General features: G+C 42.9%; 1 protein-coding gene across 1 annotated transcript; it reads left to right on the forward strand.

Moving 5' to 3' along the window:
• The first annotated feature begins 895 nt into the window (after positions 1–895).
• On the forward strand, positions 896–14,308 carry CALHM6 (calcium homeostasis modulator family member 6). Its single transcript, XM_075747945.1, has 4 exons — positions 896–1,278; positions 3,182–3,396; positions 11,193–11,892; positions 13,703–14,308. Exons 3-4 carry the CDS (start codon positions 11,356–11,358, stop codon positions 14,117–14,119), a joined length of 954 nt encoding a protein of 317 aa, XP_075604060.1. The 5' UTR covers positions 896–1,278; positions 3,182–3,396; positions 11,193–11,355; the 3' UTR covers positions 14,120–14,308.
• The last annotated feature ends 541 nt before the right edge of the window (positions 14,309–14,849 follow it).

A 14,849-nucleotide genomic window follows, 5' to 3' on the forward strand; every position in this document is an offset into this window, starting at 1 on the left:
AGCTACTTGGTCCACCTAAGACCTTGAAATACCTTCAAGACATACCTTTCCCTTTCCCTAATTGCAAAAGGCATGTAGGGTGCTTAATCACCTATTTCAAATCACCCACTTAATTGCTTAAGGTGAAGGGAGCTGAGCCTGGAAAGTGTTGCCCAGTATAGCTCTATGTTTCTAGTCGTGCCTGCCAAAAGTATGACTAGATTGTGACAGTCTGTGTGTCGCTGGAAATCTCCTTATTTCTGCCTTTGCACTGTGATGACATGAAGACATGCAGAAATAGCTGTTTGGTTATGTTCAGTTTCAAAGACACTGTTGGTTAGTTTTTCAATATTAGATGATACTATTATTGGCCATGAAACACCAAAAAATCAAGATGCAGGTACTGTTGCAGTTTAGCTGTAAAGCGTGGCACATCCCTCCACTGGGAGCTGGTGCCATAAAATTGCCCCAGGGTAATTCAGGGGGTCATTATGCGTTATAAGCAAATAACCTGTGCCTGTATCTCCATGTCCTCTGTGGACATATGAACCTTCAGGAAAATAAAGACCTGTGGTAGCTTTTAGCCTTTATCAGGCTAATGTCAACAGTGGAGTTTGTACAAATATTTCACTTTATTTCATGTCTATGCACATTTACCCTGGGTCAGTCTGGTACTGCTTTGAACAATCGGCTATAGAAAGCTAACCTATAGTCCAAAAGGCTTTTGAGAAATGCATGCATTTCTTGGTCTGCTTTGTAGTGTGGCATCTGAATTCTAGCATGGGATTTATGTAGCTGTCAGATGAAACTGCAGAATAACAAAGATTAGAGAGTCAGGTATGCTCTTCCACATTAGCTCTCATTTGCACCTCACCTCTGTGCCGTTCTAGCAATGCAAAGGGAAAGAGGTGGTTGCAAGAGCTGCCCATGCTCGCAGCCAGGTCTTAAAGGAGCTTTTAAAGCAGACCAGCATTCAAATGAATGGTGTACAGGCAATGATGGAGTGAAGGGAAATAAACTGTACCAGTCTGTCCTGAATAGGAGATGCTTGGTTTGCATCTGATAACCTTTCTGTTAAAGATTTACAAGTTACCTGCATATGACAGTCATTACTGGCCACTCTGAACTCCACTTACACAGATGTAACTTTGATTCAGATAGGGCAACTGAAGTTTCCTTTAACTAGTGATGAAGCTGTAATTGTGCTGAGTATGTTTCGGATACAAAAAGAATCTTGTGTACTTTCTACTTATTCTCTTCCAGGCCACAGCCTTTAAAAAGTCCCTCTCCAATGGTCATGTAAGTTTTGTTTCCATTCTTTTCTTCCATTCTTCTTTTCCCTCTCATTCTTTGTTAGAGATAATTTGTAATGGAATTTGAAGCAAATGGAAGAACAGATGGTTCCACGACATCAGCAACCAGCAGCTTGGGCTGTTGGGTAGGAGTGTCTGTGTCACAATGAAGAAACAGTTCAAGCCCTCGGATGGCAGAATACACAAAAATCTGAGCTGCCCTTGTTTTGCTAGGAAGTGTGGTGAGGAAGAGCAAGTAAACAGGATCAGCCCAGGTAGACCTACTGGCTGGTGGGAGGGCTGGAGAAGGTTAGTGTTCCTTCTGACACGAGAGGATGCTGTCCTCGCCTTTATGTCCTTTGAAATGCAAGGGAGAAGCAATCTCAGTGAGCTCTGCGTCCGTGGAGTAGCACTTAGCACTAGTTTCACTTAGCACTAGTTTCATCTGGATTGGTTATACAGAACCGCTTTTGAAATGTCACTGTACGGTACCCAGTAGCGAAGTTATCTTTCACCCCTATTTTAAATGGAGCCACAAGACTGAAGAGTTTCTAGCACATGCCTCTGCTCCCATTCCTATTCTGCTTCTTTTTAGTTTCTAAAAATGTTAATCTGCCACATCTCTGGATGCAGGAAAAGATAGCTATCCTACAACTGGGTGTATGTGGATGGGTTCCTCTATTCATCTGAGACCCCGCTGACTTCACTCAGCTTCTCAATAGCTGATGTTCAGTCATGCATGCTTCATTTCAAGGCTGCAGTCTAAATTAGTCTAAAGTTAGTTCAGTGTATTCTGAACAAAGTTAAAGGGAATTCAGCCCACAGGTAGCGGTGTGTATGTTTGAGAGCAGAATCTGGTTCTTAGATTTTTTTAATGTTTTTTTTAGTGCAGCTAAAAATTGGCTAGCTATCTTACATACATCATTGTGACTAAAGGAAGCAAAGGGAATGGAGCACATTACCTCATTTCTTAAAACTTGTAAGATCAAAGCTTATTCTGAAGGATTATATGTCTGAAATACATCAAATTATTCTGTTGGCCTACGCATTTTCCACTGATGAAAAGTTTTTTCTTAGAGTTTGAAAGCACATAGTGTTTGGAAAATAGCTGTATTTCTGCACCGGGACATTACATTCACATTTATTTGGTCTGCAAAAGTCTTAGTTGGGATCAAACATACTTTTGTCTAACTTTAATCCCTTTGCTCTGGCTACTCTGTTAAAATTCAGTAGGGTAACTTCAAGCTGGTAAGTCAGATTCAGCTAACGAAGCCAAAATGTTATTTTCTTACCTTGGCAGTTGACTCCAGGAGCACTCTGCAGCAGGAGGCCTATGCGATCCAGTGCTAGATATGTCCATACTGTCATCAGTACACAGTTTTCTAAACGAGTTCAGCCTTGAAACTAATGATGTGAAAGCACTTCAAAGAGCGAGCCCAGGACCCTTTCAAGGAAGGAACATAGCTGTTGTTTGCTTGAGGCAGGCGGGAGAACTGGACCCAACTACACAATATATAAGTGCATTCTAAAAAATATTCTGAAAAACAGGATTATCATTGGGTCTTCCTCAAAGCTGGCATCAGTTTTTCTCCTGGTAATAACTAATACAGACAGGTGACTAATTTAAATTTGTCCTTGCCTTGATTGCTACTCTGCACTGCATAGTGGCTGCAGCCATTTAAGTCAACAGGAAAACTAATAATTTCATGATAATTTAGATTTCATCTTCAGTTTTCAGTGAAACTGGGTATGACTGCAGTGGCCATGAGATACTAAGGAGCACAAGAATCCATATATACAAGGCCATATCCTCTCTGCTTTAATTCGTATTAATAAAAATAGCAAGTTAACAATATCAATCAATCATGCATGTTCTTGTGGTAATGGAATTACGCAGTTAAATCCCACAGATTTGTTCTCAGTCAAATTCCAAAAGGCAGAAGAAAGCAGGAGAAGAGCTGCTGTTGGCATGCCTTTATATGTCCATGCTCTCCACAAGAATGCCTGCAACACTGACAGAGTTACTGTGGGAATCCTCGTTACACTGAAAGACAAACGGTGGTATCCTAATAGTCCCCCTGGGCCTCAGTGATGCTGTGAAAAGTGTGTTCTTATCTGTTCTCAGGTAAGCTTTAACTTGTAGGTGTAAGGTGAGCTGGGACTTCAGAGCTCTTCAGCTCAGCATCTAACTTGGGGCTGCCCAAGATACAGCCCCCTCCGTCCGGGCTGCAGATATTCACCAGTCACAGAAAGGAAAAGCACTGTGGAGTCCCCTAGGAAAGGTAGCCACGAGGAATGGGCTGTGACCACCATTTGCCTGGCTGGTAGCCTGCTCTGGGTATGAGAGACCCTTGGGGAAGACATCAGTCCGGCAGGGTCTCTGTGACTTGTCACGAGGGTGACAGCCCACTCCCAGCTTCCCCCTTTTCTCGGAACCCCTGACACGTGGGCAGGCAGCAGCGTACTGGTGTTCATGCGCACAGCATACACACAGAAAGGTTGGCATGTTTCAAGCCTACTACGTGTGAGTTGTAGCACATTCTGTCATCTGACAGGACAGGGTCCAGTACCTATGACCTCCATGACTTACATAGTGTAGCCCACTGCGACAGTAAAGTTAGGCATTGCCACCTAAGCAAGTGCCACTTGCTTCTTCCTCATACATAAGCCTGCTGTAGGCAATGAGCATATGCCTCTATGAGGAAAGAAGTTCCAATCTTGTTACCCTGTTTGTCATTTTATTCCAGGGTATCATCTAGCCCTTCCTTCAGCTAAATGCACGTGTACCAGTTCCCTCCGATGCTACCTTTCCTGCCAGGTTCCTCAGGCTGATAAAATAAAACAGCATTCATAGCATTTATGATGAGTTTCCAGAAGTTTAGGGACTCAGAGAAGAACTGCTTAGCATTTGAAACGCATTGTTGTGTAAGATATTTAGCATGATATTGTGGCCTTTTTCCCCTTTGACTTGTGACCAAAACCACCAGTGATTTTACTGGTTTCAGTCTGAACTGACCCACGGACAATGAAGAGGAAAACTGTCGCACTCCAAACCCCAGGGCCGTGCTACCATGAACAATAAGCCATAGGAAAAGGATATATAAATTTATAACTTTCCCCAAAACATTAACATACATTTTTTCACCAGTAAGCACTTTCACTCCAAACATTACGCACTCAGTCTAGCTATGTACCTACCACCAGCTGGAAGGCAATCTTCAAGGAGGTGGAATGATTCTAAAATCATAAGTATAAAATCCCTGGTTTTCCACTTTGTCTTCATAAAGGTTGTAAATGGAAGTTAGGAATGCCAGGAAAGATGGGCCTGTTGGATCTACCTGCAGCAAATGCCAGTGAAGAAAACGTGAGGAGGATGGGGCATAGAAACTTCCCTAGACTGCCACATTGCTGTGACAATAAGCTAGATGAAGTCAGCCTGTGGCAAAAGACAGTACGTGATCAGCATATGCATTTCTTTTTTGCCCTAAAGAACAGAACTATCCTTAGGATGAGGAGCTGCACTCTTCAGGACATGCTAAGGAAGGCCAAGTTGCTTCATGACCTAGTAAAGATGCTAAAGCAGTTATACTAGATCTTAACTGATAATTATAGTCTAGAACTATATTCGCTTCTCTCATGCTTGTCTTTTTATATGGTATAACCCTTATTTTGATCAAGTAAAGCAATTGTATTCTTTCATTATTAAATTTGTTGGGTAATGAAGGTGACTGTGGTTGATCCATTGGTAATGATGAGATTGCATTTCCCCAATGACCGGTGAACAGTATGCAATAGATTAGCCTTAAAATGTCATATATCCTACACTGCCTCAGAGGGCCCAAGGCTCCGTAGGACATTCCTCCAATAAGCTGTGTGGAGGACCTGGCTCCAGAGTGGTAAACTCTGGTAAAACACAATCTTGTACACCTCATGAAGTTTCCTCTGGTGCACCCAACTGCAGACTGCTAGCAATGGGAAAATGGGCAGAGGACCAGAGTCCCTGGGAAGGCACTTAAATAACTCTGCCTTTATATAAAGTAGAGGAATATAGAAGATGTTCAATAATGCTATGAAATACTTACAGCTGCAAATGCCTTGCAAATAAAATTACAATGATGATGGAGTATTTGAGCATTGCAGAATAAATGAGGGCAGACCCAGAGACTTGGAAAGTTACTGCTAACATAAAATACAGGCAACTGGGAATGCTTTCTCCTTATGTCCCATCTATCATTCTTTCCTTCTGAATCATATCTTCCTATAAATAAAAAAGAAAAAATGAAAAAATATTTTCTCTGCCAGTTACAATGTCGTACATTCTCCCAAGTGGCAGGACGGGCTGACGGCAGGACGGGCTGACAGCAGGACTAGCTGCGTATAAAAGGCAAGTACTGAAAGTGCACACACAGGTGCCGTTGAGTGTAATAGAGTTCTACCTTTAATACAAGCCAGACATAGCTACCACAGAGTCTGACACAGCTCATACATTTGTGGTAAGCTGAAACAGCTTGGGTATTCTACAGGTAAGAAATGAGATTGATGATTAGAAAAACTGTATGAGCAGGCGAGGTTGAGGACCAGAGGCCAGAAACTTCTCAATTCTGTAAGAACAAAACTCCGTTACAGGAGACTGAGGCCATTTCTAGACCTCCCTCATGGTCATCATTGCTGAATGAAGAGGGGGATGAACGCGCATTCTGCAGAGAAATGTATGTGATTAGTTTGCCTGTCTTCTAAACTTACTAAGAAAAAATGACTGGCATCCCTTCACAGGAAGATTCATGAGGTTTCTTTTTTTCATTCTTAACTTGCTCACCTGATTTTGCCCAGAGAAGGCTGTGAACTTATTGGTGTAGCTAAGGTAACTGCCAGTGGACAGCTTTGAAAGGCTCTTGCACTGCCTCACTGTTAGAAAAAAAAAAAATCTTTAAGTAACAAGAAATATTTTGGGTTCAATATGCTTAAAATTGCAAAATAATTTTATGGCATTTCATTTTCCATAGTAAATGAAAAAGACTGAGCTTTTTCTTAGAACTGACTAGTTGACTACCCAGGGTGATTTACCTGATTACAAATGAGTTAACTCGATAATCAGCCTCACTAAGGGTCCTTAATTTCATCATAAAACCTGACGTCTACCTTTCTAATCCCACGAAAATATCATATATTTTCTTATAAACTCAGCAAGTATTTTTCACTTAATCCACAGCCAACACTTGAAGAATCACACAGACTTATTTATGCCACGTATGGATTGTAGATTAGTGTAGATTGAACAGTAAAGCCCTCACGCTGCTGGTTGCTGTAGGACACTAGGACTGGGTAACAGGACCCTCCCCATCCAGAAATAAGACCTGTGGTGGACCTGTAGTGTTAAAAGAGCAGCAGTAAATAACAGCAAGAGAAAATTAGTGCAATGGCTTGTGTGACTCTGTAGCACAGCTCACCCGTCAGAGCCTCCTTCAGAGCTACACTTGGCTTTGCAGACCTGGTTCCTTCCTACCCACTAAAATTCATTTTCAGCCAAAACCTGCTAATAAATGTAATGCCTTAAAATAGCAGTGTAATGTACACAAATGCTTGTAAGCTGTACATGCCCAGTCACAGTGCTACTTCTCAGGCTGTTCTCTGCTAAGTATTAGTACTAGTAATGATTTATGTGGTGCCACTGAGCTGTGTGACACTTCGCAAACATGTAAGAAGACTGGTTCAACCGTAAAGTCAGAATTTCTAACTTCCTCGGTTTCACAAACCAAGGTAATGGGCCTCCAGGGGAGATCAGTCCACCTGGAGGGTAGGTGCAGATCTGCTTGCAGACAAGGCCCCCACTAGTTAAGCATTCATTTCACCTGGAACGAGACAAAAGGCACTACAAGCATTTCCCTAGAGTCAAAAGCCTTTTCCATATGTCCTTCTGAACTGGGCACTGAGAAATGCAGCTTATAGCTCTTTCACTTGAAGAAGCAAGTCCAGTTGTTATAAAAAGAAAACCAGTGCTAAGATGCTCTTTTCCATTGCATCTGTGGGTGTACAAGATCTTAGATTAATAATGAGAAGAAGAAGTGGAGTGTGATAAGGTTACTGACAGGAATTTGGGACAGGACGTGCCTTGGTCTGAGCAGCCCGAAAGAGAATGATTTGGAGAAAAACAAACCCGGATTTTTCCTATTCCGAACAAAGAGCAGATGTCTCAGCAAAAATATAAATAATCTATTGTAAGGACTTACTAACTTGACTAAAACAAGATCTACTCAATATGTACTGGCAAAGCCCCCTCAGCATGCGCACGCACATGCTGCATTTAAGGCCAGTATTATGCATTTGATACAACCACAGGACTAGTTAGACTACAGCTTTTCCCACCTAGAAAACGTTTGAGATTCATTCAGCTGGAAATGAAAAGATAGAGATTAAAACGTCAAGGAGAAACTTGATAAAATATTAAAGAAGTCAATTTGTTTTCAGCTGACCTTTATTTTAATAAAGTGTATTTCAAAATGAAAAGATGTTTCAAATAACAAAAAATAATCATTTTGTTCTAAAAACGTCCGTCTTTTTCTTTCTGGCATTGTTTTCATCCCCCTTGGAAGGCGTGAAATTTAATGCAAATCAATGCAAAAACAACCATTAAATTGGCATTCTGGGTTCTTTTAACAGAAAGCTCTTTTTTGCGAACACTTCCCAGTTAATGCTTTACAGCTGTTGCGGCGAGACAAGTGTTAATTTTGAGGGTAAGAAAGAGCTGCCCTGGGAGAACAATGCTCCGAGGTGAGAAGCTGCCGGGCCGCAGGGCTCCGCGCTCCCCGGCCCCGCCGGGTGCCGAGGCTGCCCGCAGGCGGGGGTGCCCCCTTCCCTCCCCCCCGCCCCGGGTGCCCCCTTCCCTCCCCCCCGCCCCGGGTGCCCCCTTCCCTCCCCCCCGCCCCGGCCACCGCTGCGCCCCGCTTGATTCCTAACGCAGCTACTCGCCCGCTTTCCGACCAGGGTGGTCTCTCCTCCCCCTCCCGCCTCTTTCTGCGAGTGTTTACTGGAAACATGTTTGCTTGGAGGTGAGGGTTAATCCCTTTTCTGCACAGAGCTCCCCTCCCTTTCCCCAGGAAGCTTGCTCCTGAAGTCGTGTTTTATTACAGATAAATAAAACTGCTAAAATTAGGCTCAGAAAGTGAAGTAGCGGGGTTTCTTGGCTGTGCTCTTTCCGCTGTGTGGTCCTTATCTGCTGCAGAGAGCTGCCGCTGGTCGTTAGGTTCCCCTGTGCTCAGAGGCAGCCCGTGTCCCTGTCTCCGTAATGAGGTGCCTGTGCAGTGATTGCACCTTGCTCCCGTTATTTCTGCCATCCCGACATCTGCTAAGACTTTTTCAGATGTGGTGAATTCCAGTTTCAAGGTACGCTAACCATTGCCTCTAGCTAGTGCTAGGTAAAAATCAAGGCAATGATATTTGCCAATACTACAAAGTTATTCTGGATAGTTAAAAATAAACCTCTGCTTTAAAGAACTGCAGATATACTTTCTTACACCACCTGACCAGAAAGCAAAATGGCAGGTCAAATTTAGTGTAGAGGAAGTGATGTTCAAAATTAAACCAAATCCTACCTTCGTATATACACTGGTAGACTCTGAGCTGACTGAGATTATCCCTCAGGACTGATTTTTTTTAATTATTATAATACATAGTTCGCTAAAATATCAACTCAGTGCTTCACGGATGATCAAAAGTAGTTAAATTCTATAAATTATTACAAGGAAATAGAAAACAAAGTCATGTCAATATGCCATTGTAGCAAACTATGATTCAGCTGCAGCTTCATCACTGCAAAATCTGGTATATCCAGTCCATCTGGTATACCCCGTACCTACCCCACTGCAAATCTGGTATACCCCCCATTTCCCCTCATGTAAAAAATGATACCTGAATCTTAGAGAATGGTTCAGGTGGCAACATGGATTAAAAATATATATGTATATATATATACACACACAAGGGTATACGTCAGACAAGGAATGATTAAATACATTAGGGGCTTTTCAGCCTGGAAAAGAGGGGACTATGATGAAGGGTGTACAAGATCATGAGCTGATGGAAACACCAGGTAGGGATCCACTGTTTTATCTCTTCCCCTTCGAGAACTTGGGGGCATCAAATGGGGCGGTGTCAGGTTTGAATGAAGGTTAAGCACACTTGCTATACAATGGTTTGGATATTAAAAAGTCTGCATGGGTTAAAACGGAAACCAGACAAATTTACGTAAGAAATACCACAACAGGTGTTAGATGCAAAGGAAATCCCTGAAATACAGATTCACGGGATGTTGGCACATTCCTGAGCTTGCTTCCCTGTCCCTGTGTATCTGCTGTAACCAAGAGGTGACCAGACTAACCTAACCTTCAGTCTGCTTCACTCTGATTTTGTGTCTTTTGGGGGTTTATGTCTTTATACCATACTGCCACATAATAACAAAGCAAAGTCTCCTGCAGACGAAGGCAAGCATTTCAGTTAGTGGCATGTTTTCCTCTGCAGCAGCAGCTCGGTGTGAGCGCAGCACATCTGGTGCAAGCTCGGCGGCCACCCGCACCAGCGCTGCCTGCTCTGATGCCTCCGTGCCATCTACCCAGCTGCCCAAAGAGCTGCAAGCGCCCTTTGAAGCTTTGAATGACCCCCAAAGATCATTAAAAGTAATTTAGGTTCTCTCAGAGTTTTGACAAGCCATTGTGTTTCCACCGTGCTTGTTTCCTGCAGCCGCGGGTCCAGCGTGGAGTGATACAGGCAGCATCACACCTTGCTGTCTTGCCTGAAGTAACCAGTGCCAAAATCAGGCTGGCCCAGCTGGAGGCAGGGTTTGCCTGAGCCTGGGGTGAGGCTCTGGCTTTGTGGTTAACCTCTGTGCCGTGATAATGCCCAGGATGAATCAGTGCAGTATAAATTACAGCATTCGAAATCTGTTCAAGATTAATTCATACTGGCTAGTGAGGCCAGAGAGCTCCAGGTTCGTGCAAGAGGCAGGTGATTTTGAGTCTAAAATCCCAAATAAGTGGTTGTGGCAGGGAAGATGACAGTGACCACCTGCTCCCCAGCTGGCTGCACATCTGGGTTTCACCAAGCATGTGATGACAACAAACTACCACACTGCCTACATTGCCTTCAGCTACATGGCTACGAGCAAGCAACAAAGCCTCAACTTCCTTAATTCTGAGTGCCAGTTCACCTCATCTAGACTTAGAGGAGACAACCCTGAGTTAGGAGCCTGGTTAAGCTCCCTCAGGGTGTGAATGAAACCTACGGACTTGGAGCAAATGTTTCCATAGGCAGCTCAGTCTTCAAAGCCCAGGAATTCCTTCCAGATATTTTTCTTCAAGCCTTTTCCATCATTTTTCCACTTCATGACATCTGCTTAGTTTCTGTTTGGTTTAGGGGTGGAGTTTTTTTCTGGGAGAAAAAACTACCTGCTATGGAGAAAGGAGTCCAAAGTCTGGTTCCTGGCAAATGGTAGTCTGGTAGCTGGAGCTTCAATGGAAACCACTTGCTGGATCATTGCTACATGTGCGCTGGCTAATTTGCTCTAACTACTTTAAAAAGATTAATTGATTAGCTTGAAAAATTAACATGATTATAGTTGAATTTTCTTCCATAAGAGAACAAGCCATATTGTATTGCTACTAATATGGCAGGATAAAAAAACTGTACACAGTTCTGGGTGGTTTTCTCACATTTTATTCACACTTTGAATCTGTTACCTCACTGAAAAGCTTCATTGAAAAGATGAGGTTTAAGCCATTGCTAGTTACACTGCATGTGTGGACAAATACAAATTATTTTTATAGAAACAAAGATAGATCTTTGTTGTTTTGATGGGCTGGGTTTCCACTGTGATCTCCCCTTGACCTTGATACTGTACAGTGAGCCCACGCTCTTCCTTTTCCTCTGAAGAGAGCCGCTTCTATGCCTCACTGCATCACCAACAACGGAAAGTGAAAGTTCTGCAAACTTCTCTAAGCCAAGGGAGCTGCAGGACACTTGTCTTTCTCTTTTCCTTTCCTGAGGAAAGGATTTACTGAGATTTCACTCTCCTCAAAGTAAGGGGAGGCAGAAAATGGATAAGTTACGCGGGGTGCTGGATTTCTGCATCCGCCACCAGACTGTTCTGGGTTACAGCATTGTGTCCCTGATGACGGCTGCCAGCGAGCACATCTTCTCCTCTGTGGTGTTCCAATGTCCCTGCAGTTCTGGGAACATGCTGTATGGCTCCATCTTCCTCTCAGTGCCTGCCCTGATCCTCTTTCTGCTTGGCTACATGGTGAACGCCAGGACGTGGCGCCTGCTGACAAACAGCTGCCCTGCGGAGAAGTGCTGCAGCAGCAGCAGCCCCTGGGGAACCTGCTTCTACTACTGCTTTGTGCTGGTGCCGGTGACGGCCAGAGCCTTGGTGGCCCCTCTCACCTGGATCGCGGTGGCCCTGCTCGGAGCCAGCTTCTACGAGTGCGCGGCCAGCGGGAACAGCCTGATACAGAACTACTTCTGTAAAGATCAAGGACAAGAGTGCCGCAAGCTGATGGTCAAAATACCCTGCAATGAGAAGTTATGGAAGAACATATCGAGTGAATTCTTCAGCCTTCAGGCACAGTCCCAGGTAAAGCCTCACCACTCTTCACCCTATGGCCTTCAACCCTGGCTGCTCAATGTATGGTGCTGCCTTCTCTCTCACTCTATACAATTACCAAAAGTACACAATTAGCAAAAATTCATTAGCAAAAAAACACTAACAGAAAGGTAATAAGTGTACATTTGTGCTATTTTCTGGTTTTGCATGTTTGCATGGCAATTGTTTGGCACTGCTATCTATAAAACCTCTTTCAAAGCTGGGCAGGGAACCAGCCTAGAGACCAGGACTTTCCACAGCAAGTTTTCTTCTTGCTTAACTTAGGCATGGTGCAAGTTCTTCTCTTTTTCCACTTTTACCCCTCCAAATATCTCAAACTTTTGTAAGTATGCATTAGCTGAGGGGAAGCTGAGGTCATGAATAGAGAGAAAGCCGACGATGTCTCCTCGCAACAGAGAACTGGCAGATGAAGCAAATAAGGACAGCTTGTTTGACTATGAATCTCGAGACCTGAAGCTGTTAATAATTTCACACATGTATTCTAGAAGAATAGTTAAAATACGTATCTGTCTTGTTAAATTGTTCTTGTGCTGAAGGCAAACTGCATGATCCAAAAAAAAATAGCCCTTGTGGGTGGATTTTTTTGTTTGGAGTGAAAATGAAACCCCCAAATTTTGGCAGCACTCCAGTTCTGTTTCTAGGTTACTTTGGTCATCGTCTTAACTCCAATAGAAAAATCAGGTTTTACCACTTTTTCTCAGGAAAATATTAAGGCTGGTTAATGGACTTAAGTTTATAAGAGATAATAATTACTTGGATTTTTACAAGTTCATGCTTAATACAAATGCTTATTAAAACAAAAATGTTAAATATTTAGCATGCTGCTCCTCCAAGAAAAAGGCTGAAAAGTGGCAAACCCTATACCATTGAATCCAGATCGGGTAAGAAAGGAGCAAAATCAAGGAAATCTGACTGTTACGGATATTGCAATGAAATCAGAAACAAACCAGTCAAAACCAGAAAAAACATGAGAGCATTTTTATTACTGACCATTATTTTTAATATCTGATCTACTTCCAACAAAATTAAGAACCAAAAAGAACACAAACTAATTTTTCTTTAGCACTCACTGTTGTTCACTTGAAAAAAAAAAAAAAATCAGCCTGATGTGAAAGGGGACACTGTGAGAGCTCTGCCTGCAGCTTCCAGCTAAGTACCGCTGGTACTGGAGGGACCAGCAGCTTCTAGGACACTCACTTTAGGTGGGACCCCTGTGACTTATCTAGGGGTGTTACAATCATATATAAACCAAGAATGAATTCCCATATTCGATAGTCAAATCCATGTCCTGCCTACAAAACATACAGGACGCAACTTTTCCTGTGTGCTGTGGCAACTGGCTATTTTTTGGAGACTCAGACATCAGGGAAAGGAAGTACTTCCCAAGAGTGGCTAAATCACAGTCCGCAGGAAGTCTAACCCACAGCGCCTGAGGCAGACAGGAAGATTCTGTGCCTTCTGTACCACAAATCTGACCACAACTGCAGAAACTGCTGGTCACTAATCTTGCCTTTAGAGTTAAGCAAGCTGAGGGAAGAACTTCACCTCTTTTTTTTTGGTATTCATCCTCAATCCAATTAGATCAGCTCAGGGGTGCAGAAACTGTGTAAGGCTGGCTAAATTGTGTGCATGGGATCCCCTCTTTCCGCAGCGAGCAGAGTGTTACAGGCACTCCAGGGTGTCTTTGCTTTCAGTGTTCATGTCTGTTTCAATGGTAAGTTCTATATTCCTACGTATGACCATGCAAAACCACCGTTAACCTATGTCTCTCTTTCCCAAGCTGATAGGATGGCTCCTGATAGCCTGCATCATTACTGTGGCACTGATTTCAAAATGTGTCAGCCGCTGTCGCTCCCCGGTTAGCTACCTTCAGCTCAAGTTCTGGAAAATTTACTTAAAAAAGGAACAGGAGCTCTTTGAGATCAAGGCTAAAGAGCATGCAGCCAGGCTGGCAGAAATAAATACGAAATCCTTTTTTGAAGCCGTTGACCCAACACCGTTTCAGACTCCCAGCAATGAAGACTGGCAGAAGATTTCATTCTTGTATAGCTTCAGTTCCAAAGAGCAGTATTACAGCATGATACACAAGTTTGTTAACACAAACAGAGGCAACAGCAACAGCTTCAGGGAAGGAGCTCAGAATCCCCCTGTTTTAGGATTTGTGGATGAAGCGAGCGCAAACGAATCCGGATTTTAATGAAACAAATCCTTTGCAACACCGGCAATCTTTTAACCCTACTGCTATAAGAAGAATCTTATTCTGTGCTCTTACTGAAATCTATGCAAATGGTATGTAAAAGCTGATAGTTGTAACCTTCAGCAGATTTGCTTTTAAATACATTTTATTACTTTTGCTTAAGTACATTTAAATAAATATATCGGTCACGATGGGTGTTTTCATATGTTGTTGTTCATTAAGAGACACGTGTAAAATAAGCGTCTGCAAAGATGTCAGCATGTACTACATCAAATTACTACCAAACACCTTAATTTGGCAGCTGGAGTGACAACACCAAACCTTCATACCTGGCAGTATCAAAGTGACAAAAGGGAATGGAAGTCTGGATCAGAAATTCAGCTTAGTTTATTAGCTCTCACTTAGCAATATATCTTTCAGTGGAGCTTAGAGCAAGCTCTAGACTAAAATATTTAGTTTCAGTCAATTAGTTTCTCAAGGCAAGGACTGTATCTTTTAAAATCTGGAAAGCAATTAGGATTTTGGAGCTACCTGTGCATAACAAAGGTCTCCATTTGAATGACTTCAGCTGCTTACCAGTTTGAACAGATGAGCAAAAAGATTTCAGCCATTTTACCCCTACGTGCTAAGCAGCTTTAGGTAATAACAGTGAAACTAAAACCTTCCGTGGTGGTGAATTTTCTTTACCACTGCCTGATCCTGATCGCCTTTTGCAGTAGGGCTTCTTAAT

This window comes from Balearica regulorum, chromosome 3, assembly GCF_011004875.1.
Source record: "Balearica regulorum gibbericeps isolate bBalReg1 chromosome 3, bBalReg1.pri, whole genome shotgun sequence".
NCBI classification, from domain to species: Eukaryota; Metazoa; Chordata; class Aves; order Gruiformes; family Gruidae; genus Balearica; species Balearica regulorum.